This window comes from Carassius auratus, unplaced genomic scaffold, assembly GCF_003368295.1.
Source record: "Carassius auratus strain Wakin unplaced genomic scaffold, ASM336829v1 scaf_tig00214720, whole genome shotgun sequence".
NCBI lineage: Eukaryota > Metazoa > Chordata > Actinopteri > Cypriniformes > Cyprinidae > Carassius > Carassius auratus.
The window spans coordinates 508,801-524,810 of NW_020527781.1; the positions used below are offsets into that span (position 1 = coordinate 508,801).

The following is a 16,010-nucleotide window of genomic DNA, read 5'->3' on the forward strand; positions in this document are numbered from 1 at the left end:
TTGCAAGTTACACTTGTTGTTTGGCTAGCTTTGTGGACAGTAAATGGATTCACTCACCAACAGGATCAGAAAGAATTAAAAATGTGTTAATGCCTGTATTACTATACTTAAAAGTGTGTATGGATACTGACCCTCAATAAAGGAATGAATATCATCATTATATGTGATGTTGTAATGCAAGTAAATCTGTCTAATATCATAAATAAGTCTCTCTTATTCAGTACTCTCTGTTTCAGTCCAGAGGAATGACCAGGCTGCCACTGGAATCAACTTGAATATAAATGCTGACACATGTGCAAGTGTAAATGCTCCATTAATGATTGGAAACACCTTTAAAAAAGAAGTATACATTTGTCCTTCAATAAATGGTACATTTACATTACTATGAGAACACACACTTCTAATACTAACATCTTAGTAAAGACTGGTAATGTTATAACCTCATAGTAATTTTAATAGGACTTACATGATTTAGCACCAGTTTAATCCTATGCAATAATATCTCATTTAATATTTATCTGTTCCTTCTACGTATCTAATTTTTTATGCATATTTTCTTTCTCCTTGCAGAAAAACAGGAACCCTCAGAGACGGCAGAGGAACGGAGAGAAAAACAAAGTAAATCAACAACAGACAAAACAATGTTTTACAGGCAATATTCTAATAATATATAGTAATGCCTAAGCTACAACAACACCACGTCAGTTTCTCACGATAAGGAGATCCTAATGAAGAAAATCACCCAATATGATAGAATTAGCCCTGCAGATAAGAGCATGAGGGTTTCAGTGCCTCTTTTAACTTTTAAAAATGTACAATAATTTTTTTTTAAGTCATTAATCAATAATGGCATATTAAATTCTTACAAAGGGAAGGTATAACTTATAATATGTGACCGATGCTGGCAAAATGAGTCACAATGAGCAAATTTTTAAAAATGAGTTCATTCTCCATTAAAAGACCTTCAAAATGATCTATGATTTGTTGGAATCAGACAAAAACATGACTGAGCTGCATCCATTTGATGTCAGTTCTGAGAAAAATTGAGTTAACAAGTTCCAAAGCAAAATCACCTACCAACATTGTAACGTTTCCTCCACTTTCTTTTTAATATATTAATTACTATATAAATAATCACAATATAACCATTTTTATTTTATCTTTATTAAAAATAAGAACAGATAAAAAATAAGTAGAAAAAATAAACAAAAGAAAGAAACAAATAGTCCATTACTTTTTTCATTTTACATCTAAACAAAAGCATTCAAGAAAAAAAGAATAAAATATTAAAATCTCTTCAGTGTGTTCATTATAAGTAAATTGATTACAAAAACAACAAAAGCAATTCAATCAAGTTAAGTGATATTTTCTTTTACACCTGTTCCACATTGCAAGCGTGAGCTTCATGGCAGCTCCACGTCAGCATAACTACAGCATCTCTGTGGCCAAGACTTGTGAAAGTACGTATACTGAAAGCATTTGTACAGCATCACAGTGGCGGCTCCAAAGCTCCATATGTTTTTACAAAGATAACTACAGATTTGTTTTCAGAAGTTGTTCAGCAATAAGCTTTAATGTTTTAGAGTCTTGAAAGTTTGTTAACATGGTTGTATATATATATATATATAATTAAAGTGCTGTTTCAGTGCTGCTCATGCAACGCTCCTGCTTAGGGAGCCCGAGAAGTTGACCTGTAGGAGAAAAAAAAAAAACATCCCGAAGGTTTTGCAATCCATCCCCTCAATTTCTAAACTGTACTCACAAATCCTTAAACTATTCCCTCGGTTTAACAAGTCATGCCCACAGATTAATATACTGTACCCATGAATTTCCAGTCCATGCACACGCTTTCGCAATCCGTTCACTCGGGTTTGTTAATCTGTAGTCACCGATTCATGCAGCAAGCTTCTAGGTAGCCTAGGTGTTAACAAATCATATTGTATATTGATTTATTGCATGCTATTATGTGAAATATGCCTACAGCAAAGTGTCTTAAGTTATTCCCTATCAACTGTAATGGGTACAAAGTGGAATACAATGATTTAATAAGAAAGATGTGCGTCAAAATCAATTTTCTTTTTTTTTATCATCCCAAGCCCATTGTGACTCATTTTGCCAGCACAGGTCACTTATTAGCAACTAATGCCCATTATCTGTTTTAAAGTGTCACAAAAACAGCACAACACTTTCTATTCTACACCTTCTGATTAAACACAAATGTTCCATTAGCTTTTAACACTCAGTAGAATTTGTGTTCAGGGGGCAGGGGCATGTATCTCACGTAGTTGTGGGAGAAAATTCCAACAATTTAAAGGATACGCTAAAGAATGATAAGGTTACAGAAGATTTTTATAAGATCAAATTTATTTTTAAACCATTTAACGTAGTAGAGATTAGGAAGATGAATATTTATGGATTTTAAAAATAACTTAAATTCAATATAACCCGAAGTAAAATAAAATATTTTGTTTACACAGTGATACATGATTGAAAACATACAGTAATTCAGACAATAAATCATGATTTCCAGGTATTTAAGACACTAATTTATGGAACATATTATTATTTGTATGTTATGGTTATGAATGTAACTTTATATTATACTGGGGAAATTTCAACAGAGCATTATAGAAATCCGGTATAGAAAATGTCCTTTTATTTCTAAATTATGACATTTTTTCATGTTAAAATCATACTAACATTATACAGTAGTCAACATTTGAGATGAATCAAAGTCATCCTAAAACCTAAAACCAAAATGTGTTAATCAAAACTTTGATTAACTTTTTTTTTTTTTTACAGAACAAAAAACTAATCTGGTGATGATGATTACTTAATTTTTCAGTGATAATGTCGATTTAATTGCACAGATAGCCTACTATTTAGATTTAACTGGACTAAAACTGGATTCATTTACGTTTTACTAAAAGTGTGGGGGACATGTCGGCCACGTGCCCTACATATTATACACATATATATTATTCACATCGAGGATTGTGCTGCATTTTAAAAATGTACAAAAACATCAAGTGCTGTAAGACAAAATACTCATAAGTAATAAAGGTTTGTTATTACAGTAGTAGTGAAAGCTTCTATTACAGTAGTGTTTCTTTTCAAGTGTTAATGAAAAATCAGAAAACAGAAAAGTATAAAATAGCTTTTCTCACAAAAAAGTCCAATAACATGTGAAGGCAGCATTGTTCTCTTCCTTACTGTAAGCTACTTGCCTGTTGTTACTGATGCAGGACAATTCTGTTTTTAGGTATACGTATTATTATAATTATTATATGCCGTTTCCTCAATATTTATGTTGTTTTCTTTTTACTATTATTACAGACAGATTGAGGCTGCAATTCTTGAAAACTCACAAAACCAAAATGAAGAAAAAAGCCAAATATATTTTTGAGTACAAGAATGATAAGGAAGTACATCTCAAAGATGTTTACACAGAACTGTTCATCACAGAAGGAGATATGAAAGATGTCAATCACGAGCATGAGATTCAACAGATTGATGATGCTCTAAAGACCCAGAACTCACAGGATAGACAAATTAACTGCAATGACATATTTACATCATTAAGCAGAAAAAATGAGGAAAAGATTGTGCTGACCAAGGGCATTGCTGGCATTGGAAAAACAGTGTCTGTGCACAAGTTCATCCTGGACTGGGCAGAAGAAGAAGCCAATCAGGAAATAGAATGTGTGTTCCTGCTTCCATTCCGATATATAAACTTAATGACAAATAAAGAACTCAGTCTCCATGAATTTCTGGTGAAATTTTATCCTGAACTGAAGGACTTGGACGAAGCAATGCTATATAAGGAATGTAAGCTTGCATTTATATTTGATGGACTTGATGAGAGTCGCCTGCCTCTAAATTTTAAAAGTAGTTTTCTGAACACTGTTGATGAAAGAGCATCTGTAGATGTGCTGTTTACAAGTCTGGTCAAAGGGACATTGCTTCCATCAGCTCTCATCTGGGTGACCTCACGACCAGCAGCGGCCAATCTGATCCCTCCAGAGTATGTAGGTTTGTTCACAGAGGTGCGAGGATTCACTGACGAACAGAAGGAGGAGTACTTCAGAAAGAGAATCACAGATGAAAGTCTGGCCTCCATAATCATCTCACACATTAAGAAATCTCGTAGTCTCTACATAATGTGCCACATTCCTGTGTTCTGCTCGATCACAGCCATAGTTCTTCAAGATATTCTCAAGAACAATACAGAGAACATCAGCACAACACTCACTGAAATGTACATTCACTTCCTGCTGATACAGATGAAAATAAAGAACCGGAAGTATGATGAACAAGAAGAAAGGGAACGTATAAAGCTCTTAGGTTCAAATAGAGAAATGCTTTTAAAATTAGCCAAATTAGCGTTTGAACAGCTGAAGAGGGAGAACGTTGTATTCTATGAGGATGATTTGGAAGAATGTGATATTAGGGTGAATGTAGCCACTGAGTTTACAGGAATGATTGCTGAGATCTTTAAGGAGGAATATGGACTTCACGAGACAAAGTTCTTCTGCTTTGTGCATCTGAGTGTTCAAGAGTTCCTCGCTGCACTGCATGTGTTCATCTGCTACCTGAACAAGAACATGCAGGAGCTTCAGTTTTTCTTTGATGAGCCAAAAGAAAATGTCACATTGCAGGAGATACTGCAGAAAGCTGTTGATAAAGCTATAAAGAGTGACAAAGGACATCTGGACTTGTTCCTGCGGTTTCTAATGGGCATTTCACTGAAATCTAGTCAAAACCTGCTCAAAGGCTTGTTCACATACCCTGAAGCCTCAACAGAAAGCACCACACAAATAGCTGAATACATTAAACTAGTGCAAAATGAATACAATATTTCAGATGAAAGGTCAGTCAATCTATTTTACTGTCTACTTGAGCTCAAGGATCATTCATTATATGAGGAAATCCTGAGTTACCTCAGTTCAGATAAACATCCAGGAAAAAAACTCTCATCTTCAATGTGCACAGTGCTAACCTCAGTGCTGCTCATGTCAGAGAAGGTGCTGGATGAGTTCAACCCAAAAAAATTCACATCATCACAAACAGACTACAATAGACTCATTCCTGCTATGAGATGCTGCAGAAAAGCACTGTAAGTAATTTTGCTGACAAATTTAGCTGTGGAATAAAATGTTTTGTTCTGCTCCACTAAACAATTAAATGTCAAAATAGTATGTGAAATATTTTTTTCTGTTAGTACAATGAACTTCAAAAAAATAATCTAGCTACACATTTTGTTTTGTTAGATTTGACAACTGTGGTCTTGATGAAACATGCTGTGGAACTGTATCTTCTGCTTTACAAGCATCAAACTCCCATCTGGTAGAGCTGGACCTGAGTAGCAATAACTTAGGAGATTCGGGAGTGAAGCTGCTTGAACTGGAGAGATTACACTGTCAACTAAAAATACTGAGGTTAGACATTTACATTCACTGAATCACTAGGTTTAAAAATGTGGATGAATATATGAAGAGTTTGGTTCCTAAATCCATGATACTTTTTTCTCTCAAAATGCAATAAATCCATTGAATCAACATGAAAATTATTTTTCATATTGAAACTGATGAAAATACACAATATAGTAAGTTGATCCACATTTGACAGTCTTTGAACTTGGTCAACACTTATCTTATATACAAGCATTGGACTAAAAATACATGCTTCCAAAATGAAATCAACTTGTCATCTTGTTAATGCTATTCAGGTCCTTCTCAAAAAATTTGCATATTGTGAAAAAGTTCATTATTTTCCATAATGTAATGATAAGAATTAAACTTTCAGATATTTTAGATTCATTGCACACCAACTGAAATATTTCAGGTCTTTTATTGTTTTAATACTGATGATTTTGGCATACAGCTCATGAAAACCCAAAATTACTATCTCAAAAAATTAGCATATCATGAAAAGGTTCTCTAAACGAGCTATTAACCTAATCATCTGAATCAACTAATTAACTCTAAACACCTGCAAAAGATTCCTGAGGCTTTTAAAAACTCCCAGCCTGGTACTCAAAACCGCAATCATGGGTAAGACTGCCGACCTGACTGCTGTCCAGAAGGCCATCGTTGACACCCTCAAGCGAGAGGGTAAGACACAGAAAGAAATTTCTGAACAAATAGGCTGTTCCCAGAGTGCTGTATCAAGGCACCTCAGTGGGAAGTCTGTGGGAAGGAGAAAGTGTGGCAAAAAACACTGCACAATGAGAAGAGGTGACCGGACCCTGAGGAAGATTGTGGAGAAGGACCGATTCCAGACCTTGGGGGACCTGCGGAAGCAGTGGACTGAGTAGAAACAGGCGTGTGCAGGAAATGGGCTACAGAGAAGCAGCACTGGACTGTTGCTCAGTGGTCCAAAGTACTTTTTTCGGATGAAAGCAAATTTTGCATGTCATTCAGAAATCAAGGTGCCAGAGTCTGGAGGAAGACTGGGGAGAAGGAAATGCCAAAATGCCTGAAGTCCAGTGTCAAGTACCCACAGTCAGTGATGGTCTGGGGTGCCATGTCAGCTGCTGGTGTTGGTCCACTGTGTTTTATCAAGGGCAGGGTCAATGCAGTTAGCTATCAGGAGAAGCTTTATGCTTTAAAGCTTTATGGAGATGAAGATTTAGTTTTTTAGTACGACCTGGCACCTGCTAACAGTGCCAAAACCACTGGGAAATGGTTTACTGACAATGGTATTACTGTGCTCAATTGGCCTGCCAACTCTCCTGACCTGAACCCCATTGAGAAACTGTGGGATATTGTGAAGAGAAAGTTGAGAGACACAAGACCCAACACACTGGATGAGCTTAAGGCCGCTATTGAAAAATCCTGGGCCTCCATAACACCTCAGCAGTGCCACATGCTGATTGCCTCCGTGCCACGCCACATTGAAACAGTCATTTCTGCAAAAGGATTCCCGACCAAGTATTGAGTGCATAACTGAACATAATTATTTTAAGGTTGACTTTTTTTGTATTAAAAACACTTTTCTTTTATTGGTCGGATGAAATATGCAAATTTTTTGAGACAGGCATTTTGGGTTTTCATGAGCTGTATGCCAAAATCATCAGTATTAAAACAATAAAAGACCTGAAATATTTCAGTTGGTGTGCAATGAATCTAAAATATATGAAAGTTTAATTTTTATCATTACATTATGGAAAATAATGAACTTTTTCACAATATGCTAATTTTTTGAGAAGGACCTGTAAATTAATTACAGCAATAAAATAACATTTCATCATGAACAAGAACATAAACGACTTCACAATAGACCACAGAAATTCCAAAATGACACTTCCATTCCATTCAACTTTTAAATGTCCACTCATCTTTGCCATTTTACATTCATTTATTTGATTAATGATACAGTATGTGCTGTATTAACAAAAATATAAATGGCATTAATAAAAACACTAACACTAACAAGCTACACAATATCACGTTCATAATCAAATGTGATTCATCTAATTCATGTGATTTAACATAGCTTGTCAGTGATATACGGCTCTGTGTATTAAATGCATCTGAATAATTTCAATCTGAAAGCATGTGATGGAGATTTACCAGTACTAAAAATCAGAGAACTGGCTTTACTGACGTGGTATGCATGACAATCAAATGCGATTTATTGTGCAGCCGCACATTTATTGTTGATCACAATGTACAAAGTAGATGAGGAAATTAGGATGTCAGGTGTATTCAAAGCACCGCCATTACTGTCTAGAGTGCGTGGAATGGTGCGCTGTGATTGGTTGTTCCGGTTTACAGTGCGAGGAATGGTGCGCTGTGATTGGTTGAGCAGATATATCACATTCTGCTAAAAAAGTGACATTAAGTTTTTTTATCGCTTTTGGAAAAAAATTGACTTTTCAATACCGACCAGATAAAAACTGATTTTGGAGGAAACTTTTTTTTCTTTTTTCTTTTTTAAATGCCGTTTATCACATTTTAGAACCAAACTCTTCATATGTTTCATAACTATAGATATTTTTCCCTATCTATATCATAGTTTGATTGTAGTAGTGGCATTTTTCCAAGAACACAAGGCAGGCAATGCTTACTTAGAAACCTTATGAGAAAAATCAAGAGTTCTCAAGCATCCTGGAAAACCTACAAGAAACCTTCATTCCACAATTTTCCAAAAATATGCATGAATGTATGGCTCACATGTCTGTAAAGGGTGAAAATAGTCAGATGGTGGCATAGACTGAAGTGTGAAGTATTTCCATGGAAATATAGTTTTTTCCTTAAGAAATCACAGTAAAAAAAAATGTATTTAAAATATTTCATAAATCTTACACATTCCTTCTTGCAGTATTTTTTTTTCTTATTGTAGTAGAAAAGAGCTGATTTGGAACCAAAAGCACAAGTTATATCTGGGTCAACAACATACATGGTGTCCAATTGGATTATTTCCTTTGAAAATAATTTGAACTATCATAGGCAAAAGCTAATGGAGACATCCAAGTAGAAGCCTGTTCAATATAAAATTGGTTGCAAAAGTCAGGTGGTGCAATAGCACTGAATGCCTCTTGTTAAATCTTAATAAATAAGGAGAAAAAAGGCTTTTTCCCATAAGTAACGCACTACCTGTTCCTGTATCTCAGGGAACCTAGGTTACATTAAGTAACTGAGTATGATTTTCCAAGTCGTGCCTACGTTTTTATGCGTCATGCCTAACAATGCCCCTTAGCTGTTATAAATTCACCGTAAACCACAGCTTCTGGTGGTTTATTGCTTTATTTTATAACGTTTATAATGAATTTGCAAAAGAAGCATATCTTACAAAATAAAATAAAAAATAAGCATCAATAGCATTTTATAACTATTTCAACAGAGACTAACAAAAAAGCTTGTTTTTTTATTTATTTTATAAGTAGTGTAATTGAAATGTTGAAAAGCAATAATCAGTATATTTTGGTCATTAAAAATGTAATCAGGTGGCGCAAAACTGATGTCCATTCCTTATTTTAACAGTCAAATAATAGGTCAAAGTGAACACATGGCTTAAAACTAGAGTGTGAATAGTTCCTGTTTTAAAAGCATTAATTTCTATACTTATATTTCTTCTAAATATATGTGTGATTATTTTTCAGTCTTTAAAAATAAAGTCAGCTGCGGAAATTACTTAATACCCAGCCATTAGAATGCAATAATCTAAATTAATATGAATAAAATACACAAGCACAACATAATGTATTGGTCACTGTTAACACTCTATATATAGTAAACGGAAGTTCAGTGACCGGATCATGACACACTTAGACAGCTTCTAAGAAAAATTTTAAGATTTAATTACAATTGGCTAGAAACACATATATAGCCTACTTTTTTATTCAGCTCTACATAAATACGTTTTGACATTCTTACTAGCCTAAAGATTAGTTAAAATCCAATTCACATTTCTCCCGATCAGTTACAAAAATGGAGCTCAATCTGAAGTAATTTACATAAAGCATATTGACACCATCTATAAGTAATGGACATGGAGAATATGGACACACACAAGCTATAACTTGGTTAATACCACATATCAGGGTAAGCACCTATGGTACAAGTATGTAGGTCTATTATTTAAATAAATAATAATACCAGTATAAACAGCACATACTATATTTGAGTGTGACTGAAAAGACACTATAGGAACACTTTTTGTTGTTTACCATTTACACGCAAATCACAGTGTTAACAAATTTTCAAGACTTCAAAACATTCAAATTTATAACTGACCAACCTCTAAAATTTTTTTATAGCTGTCTTTGTAAAGAAATATGTAACTCTAAAGCTGCTGCTGTGACGCTGTAAAAACAGTTCCAGTTTGAATACTCTAGCAGAGCTGCAGTGACACTGCAGTTATGCTCATGTGCTGCTCACGTGGTGTGAAACAGGTGACAGAGCTGATTCTTTGTAGTGAACAAGAAGAACTGACTCCCATTGGGGAGAGCCAGATCTTTAGCCGGAGCCTGAATGATTCCATAGCAACCAAAGGGATACTATCTGATAACACTATGTTTACGGCGCCCAGGAATGTGGCAAAGCGACTTTTAGATCAAGCCTCTTAAAAACAGACACATAATGCACATAAAAAGGGACTCTTCTCTAATTAATTAATAGAAAATCCTTCTTTTGATTTAATTCACATATACTTTAGGGCAGGGGTCGGCAACCTACATGCTGTGCCAACTCTGGCATGCAGAGGGATAATTGCTTGCACGTGAGCAATAGGGAAACTGGATACTGAAGTACATTTTGAGTTAATAACTCCTCATGGTCACAAAATCTGTTAGGAACTATAAATACTATTAAAGTGTGAGAACTAACTTGTTCTAGTCTACAGATGCGCTCGCAAACGCTGCACATACTAGGCGCTTCAGATCAAATCCTCAGCAGGCTTCAAAATCATCAAAAAGTTGATTTATTTAACTAATTCCATTCAAAAAGTGATATTTGTATATTTATTCATTACACACAGTAACATATTTCAAATGTTTATTTCTTTTAATTTTGATGATTATAACTGACAACTAAGGCAAATCCCAAATTCAGTATCTCAGAAAATTAGAATATTGTGAAAAGGTTCAATACTGAAGAAACCTGCACATTAATAGAGAGGCGAAGGGAAGGAAAAGATGTGGTAGAAAAAAAGTGTACAAGTAATAGGGATAACCGTACCCTGGAGAGGATTGTGAAACAAAACCCATTCAAAAATGTGGGGGAGATTCACAAAGAGTGGACTGCAGCTGGATTCAGTGCTTCAAGAGCCACTACACACAGACGTATACAAGACATGGGTTTCAGCTGTCACATTTCTTGTGTCAAAGCCACTCTTGAACAGCAGACAGCGTCAGAAGCGTCTCGCTTCAAAAAGGACTGGACTGCTGCTGAGTGGTCCAAAGTAATAATCTCTGATGAAAGTAAATTTTGCATTTCCTTTGGAAATCAGGGTCCCAGAGTCTGGAGGAAGAGAAGAGAGGCACACAATACACGTTGCTTGAGATCCAGTGTAACGTTTCGACAGTCAGTGATGGTTTGGGGTGCCATGTCATCTGCTGGTGTTGGTCCACTGTGTTTTCTGAGCACTTTTTAAAGCACTTCATACTTCCTGCTGCTGACCAACTTTATAAAGATGCAGATTTCATAACTAGTTATGATTAATTTTTTATATTTCCCCTTTGAACTACAGCTACGAAGATAGCGAGTGTAGTGGTAAAGACCAGGTAGAGAGAGATAGAGGCAGGGGATCCGGATTTAAACGCAAGTACATAGGTTAAGTTAGGTTGCAACATCAGCTGCCTCAAAGAGAGTCTTTTCAAAAACAAGAAAAATAATCACAGAGAGGACAAATTGCATCAGCATACAGAAGCTGAGGCATTTTATATTTCTGAATGCCAACCTGCACTAAAGACTAAAGTGTTCTAATGTTAAGACTTTTGCCTTTATTTGATTTGTTTGCTGTTTCTGTGTTCAATTGTTCAATTAAAGTTTTATTAAAATGTTAAATAATAGTAACTGTATTTTTGTAATGAAAAATGCATCAAAATAAGGCTATTATAAAAACAATGAATAAAAAAATTGCTAACCAACACACAAACCATTCACAATTGCTAAATTTAGCTAAAATAGAAGGGTTTGGGTGATACTAAATGAAAGTGAAAAAAATAAAAGAAAGTGACATGACATACAGCCAAGTATGGTGGACCATACTCAGAATTTGTGCTCTGCATTTAACCCAGCCAAAGTTAACAAACACAGCAGTGAACACACACCTGGAGCAATGGGCAGCCATTTATGCTGTGGCGCCCAGGGAGTAGTTGGGGTTTCGGTGCCTTGCTCAAGGGCACCTCAGTCATGGTATTGCCAGCCTGAGACTCGAACACACAACCTTAGGATTAGAACACATATGCTCTAACCACTAGGCCACAACTTCCCCTAAATTAAGAGCCATTTGGGAGCCATAAGAGCCGTCTCTTCTAAAGGAGTTTCACTGATGTGGTCTGGCACTTAATTTGAGAAAAAAAAAATAAAAAAAAATATATATATATATATATATATATATATATATATATAAAGTAGCTGGGCGGGACTAAACCAGCAGGGCTAAAATTGGTGGGAGGGGCTAAACAGGCAGTGATTTTCAAGCAGGCATTATTCTTCTGTGGAAGTGGTGTTTATCCACACTATCATTATAAGCTGTTTTTAGACTAACGAGAAGGTTTTGACTTACAGGGTGTTTTCATACTATAAAGACAATTTTGCTTTTTCAGTTAATTATCCCTTTAATGTGACTGTTTTGTTCTCTTCACAGGATATGTGGATGTAATCTCACTGCTCTTTCCTGTACAAGTTTATCTTCAGCTCTAGAGTCTCCAAACTCCCATCTGAATGTGCTGGACCTGAGTAACAATGATCTGCAGGATTCAGGAGTGGAGCTGCTTTCTGAAGGACTGAAGAGTCCAAACTGTCAGCTGACGATACTGAGGTTTGAGTTTCAAATACTTCAAATACTCAAATACTACAAACAAAACATACTGCTAACATTTATGTACTGTGTTTTACTTGTTCAGATGTTCCATATGTTATCTCACTGCTCATTCTTGTGGGAGTTTGTCATCAGTTTTACAATCCTCGAACTATGTGCTGAGAGAGCTGGACCTGAGTAATAATGACCTGCAGGATTCAGGAGTGAAGATTCTTTCTGAAGGACTGAAGAATCCAAACTTTCAGCTGAAGATACTGAGGTAAATTGTTTTCCATAAAATAATTAGCAAAATGCCACCATAATAAATGTCCATAAAATTTTGTCAACAAATGCGGTATCTGCTCTCAAATATTCTGTAAAGCTGCTGCATTTTCAAAGATAGCTGCTGACAGCACTCCATAAGATGGAAGCACTGTCTAGCACTTGTGATCCTCAAATTTGGCTCGTGAGATAAACTTTCCTGCAGTTTAGCTCTAACCCTAATCAAACACATCTGAGCGTACTAATCAATGTTTTCAGGATCATTCTAAAATCACAGGTAGGTGAGTTTGATCAAGGTTGGAGCTAAACTCTGCAGGAAAGTGGATCTCGCAAGCCAGAGTTGAGGATCCCTGATCTATTATAACGCACTTTATTTTAGCTAGGGTACAAAATTACCATGGCTTTGGTGAGTAAATTAAAAGGGTGTTATGCCAGATGGAAAATAACCTTTTAGAAATTCTAACAATGCATGACTGTGAGAATGGCTTAGTATGAATATCAGATTATCATGATGAAATTATTAAAATGTATGATTATACACAAACAGTATATGAGTGAAGTGTGACACTATATTTATTAACACACAAGAAACTTGTGCCCAAGTATGACTCAGTTTGCAGTAAATGCTTCTCAGAAAAACTCATTTCTGCAAGAAGAATTTCAAAAAATGGGAAGACAGTCCATAACTGATTATTGGTGAGGATGTAAACACTGTGTTTTCAGTTCACATTACTATCCTGAATAACAATTTATACTCTTACATTTTAACCCTCTGAAGTTGTTTAACGTGTATATGAGTTATGAGGCATTTTCTCCTGATAATCCCAAAAAGAACTTAAATTACACTTTCAGTTTTGACCGTACAGATAAGAGCAATACATCAATCGAATCTGTAAAGAGTCTACTTTTTTGTATACAAAGATAGTAACAACAAAACTTTGTGCACTTATAAAATAAGTGCAAACAAGGTGTGCTGTTTGCAGCCTTTGTCTGCACTGATCTTCATTTAGACATGTGTCATTAAAATAAACTGTAACACAGTGAATACTCAACAAAGAGACATGACAGAGATATCTATAGAAACCCTGACATGTCTACTTTAAAACTAAACAAGTGCTACCAAAAACAAATATTCTGTGATAAAGTAATCCATATGAAAACAACGCGATGTCCATTTTTCGTGTCTCCCTTCATTATCTTCTGTAACCACACCCACGCACTGAACGCCCTTTTCAGATTATGATGTTTCACTGAAACGCGCAGCTTGAATACGCCCACACAACAGAAGAAAACACAGCAAGACTGTTCTTCAATTTTTTTTATTTTACTGTTTGCTTTGCGATGAGAGGATACATAATTCACCCCAAAAATATGTGATGTGGTTGAGGATTTGAGATTTGGTTTCCTCAGAAAAAAAAGAATGAATAGCTTTAATCAGCAGAGATCAACAGTCTCTTTTTATTTATTTATATACTTAACATAACGTGTAAACATTTTCCAAAGACTTTGCCAAACTATAATTCCTGACTAAATGCATAATCAAGTGAAACATTATGAAGTTTGAATAACAATACTATACCATTCAAAAGCTTGATGTAAATAATATAAATCTAACAAATAAATGTAACTGTAACAAATGTAACAAACAATGCTGTTATTTCAATTTATCCCCCATAAAAACCCGAAAAAAATATTCTCAGCTCTTTTCAACATTAATAATATTTTTTGTAAAAAATAAGATTGTTAAAAGGATTTCTGAAGGATTGTGTGACTGGAGTAATGATGCAAAAAATTCAGTTTGAAAGTCAGCTTTGATTGTTCCTAATAAACTGTTTAACTGCTCCCCCAAGTGGATATTAAATTATGTTGTGGGATAATTAAATATATTCTTAATAAACTACAAACATAAAATTATATACTTTTATTTTGTTCTCACAATCTTTCTTGTAACCTCACTCCTCACTCACAGTAGCACAGCTGAATGAGAGGCTCATTATGCAGGCCTTTGTCTTCTCAGGTTTAAATCACAATGATATTCATAATAGTTGATGCCTACTCGCATATGACTTTTACCAACAAAAAGTGTCTTAGAAAATTTAAATCAATATATTGTTTTCTGTGAGTGAGTAAACAAGATGATTTTCACATAATTTTGAAAGAAAAATTCTAGGCTACAAGCTCCAGTTCTCAAAAGTCCCGGGAACAAATATATGTGTTTTATTGCCTTATTCAAGTAAATTAACATTTTTCGTTTTTCACTAACCACGCATAACATTTTTTTTCTCAAAAACACAATTATATACATACATGCTGCTCACATATTATTATAGCCCAGTTTGTGTTGATTGCAGTGAGATTAAACTTTAGCCATTTAGATGTTTATAAGAAACTGAAAAAAGCACAAATGCCAGGGCATGACAAAACTTCAAGTTGTAGGATAAATACCCTTAGACTCCAGAGGGTTAATGGTCATTGCAGCCAGAAGGGATGCTTGAACCAGCCTGACCAGTCAAATGATGGAGAACTAATGCAAGTTCTCAGAATGTTCTAGTATGAACACATTAGAATGAATGAAGCTTGTGTGAATAGTACACTAATGCTGAGGGACTGATTGTGAGGTATCTGGGCTCCCATGTGTTATCCCTATTGTCAGACTTTGACAACATGTCAGAGTGACTGACTGAATGAGAACTCAGAATGACAACAAATGCATCTGATACATTTCCAGATATAATTTGAATATCATCCATATCAGCCAAATCACATTGTAGCCCAAGACTGGTTGCCCACTGAAGCTAAGCAGGGTTGATCCTGGTCAGTACCTGGATGGGAGACCTCCTGGGAAAACTAGGTTGCTGTAGGAAGAGGTGCTGTGGAGGCCAGCAGGGAGTGTTTACCCTGTGGTCTGAGTTGGCCCTAGTGCCACAGTATAGTGATGGGGACATTATACTGTCAACAAGCACCATCCTTCAAATGAAATGTTATACTGAGGTCCTGACTCCCTCTCTGACTAAATCCCAGGATGTCTTTTGAGAAAAGTAGGGGTGTGACATCAGCAATCTGGCCAAATTTGCCCATTGGCCTCTGACCATCGTGACCACCTAACAATCCCCATATCTGCTGATTGGATTTGTCATTCTGTCTCCTCTCCACCAATAGGCTAGTGTTTAGTGGGCATTTTGGCACACTATGGCTGCTGTTGCATCATCCAGCTGGATACTGCACACTGGTGGTGGATGAGGCGATCCCCCCTTACGAAG

The 16,010-nt window shown here is 35.6% G+C and overlaps 1 protein-coding gene across 2 annotated transcripts in view; it reads left to right on the top strand.

Annotated features, from left to right (window-relative positions):
- LOC113092848 (NACHT, LRR and PYD domains-containing protein 3-like) overlaps nt 1–16,010 on the top strand; it is a 44,277-nt gene that overhangs the window by 15,784 nt on the left and 12,483 nt on the right. For both annotated transcript variants that reach the window (XM_026258612.1, XM_026258613.1), the window contains exons 4-9: nt 237–368; nt 571–618; nt 3,337–5,116; nt 5,271–5,438; nt 12,316–12,489; nt 12,575–12,748. In XM_026258612.1, the coding sequence (XP_026114397.1) occupies nt 237–368; nt 571–618; nt 3,337–5,116; nt 5,271–5,438; nt 12,316–12,489; nt 12,575–12,748 (2,476 nt within the window). The remainder of the gene's footprint in view (nt 1–236; nt 369–570; nt 619–3,336; nt 5,117–5,270; nt 5,439–12,315; nt 12,490–12,574; nt 12,749–16,010) is intronic.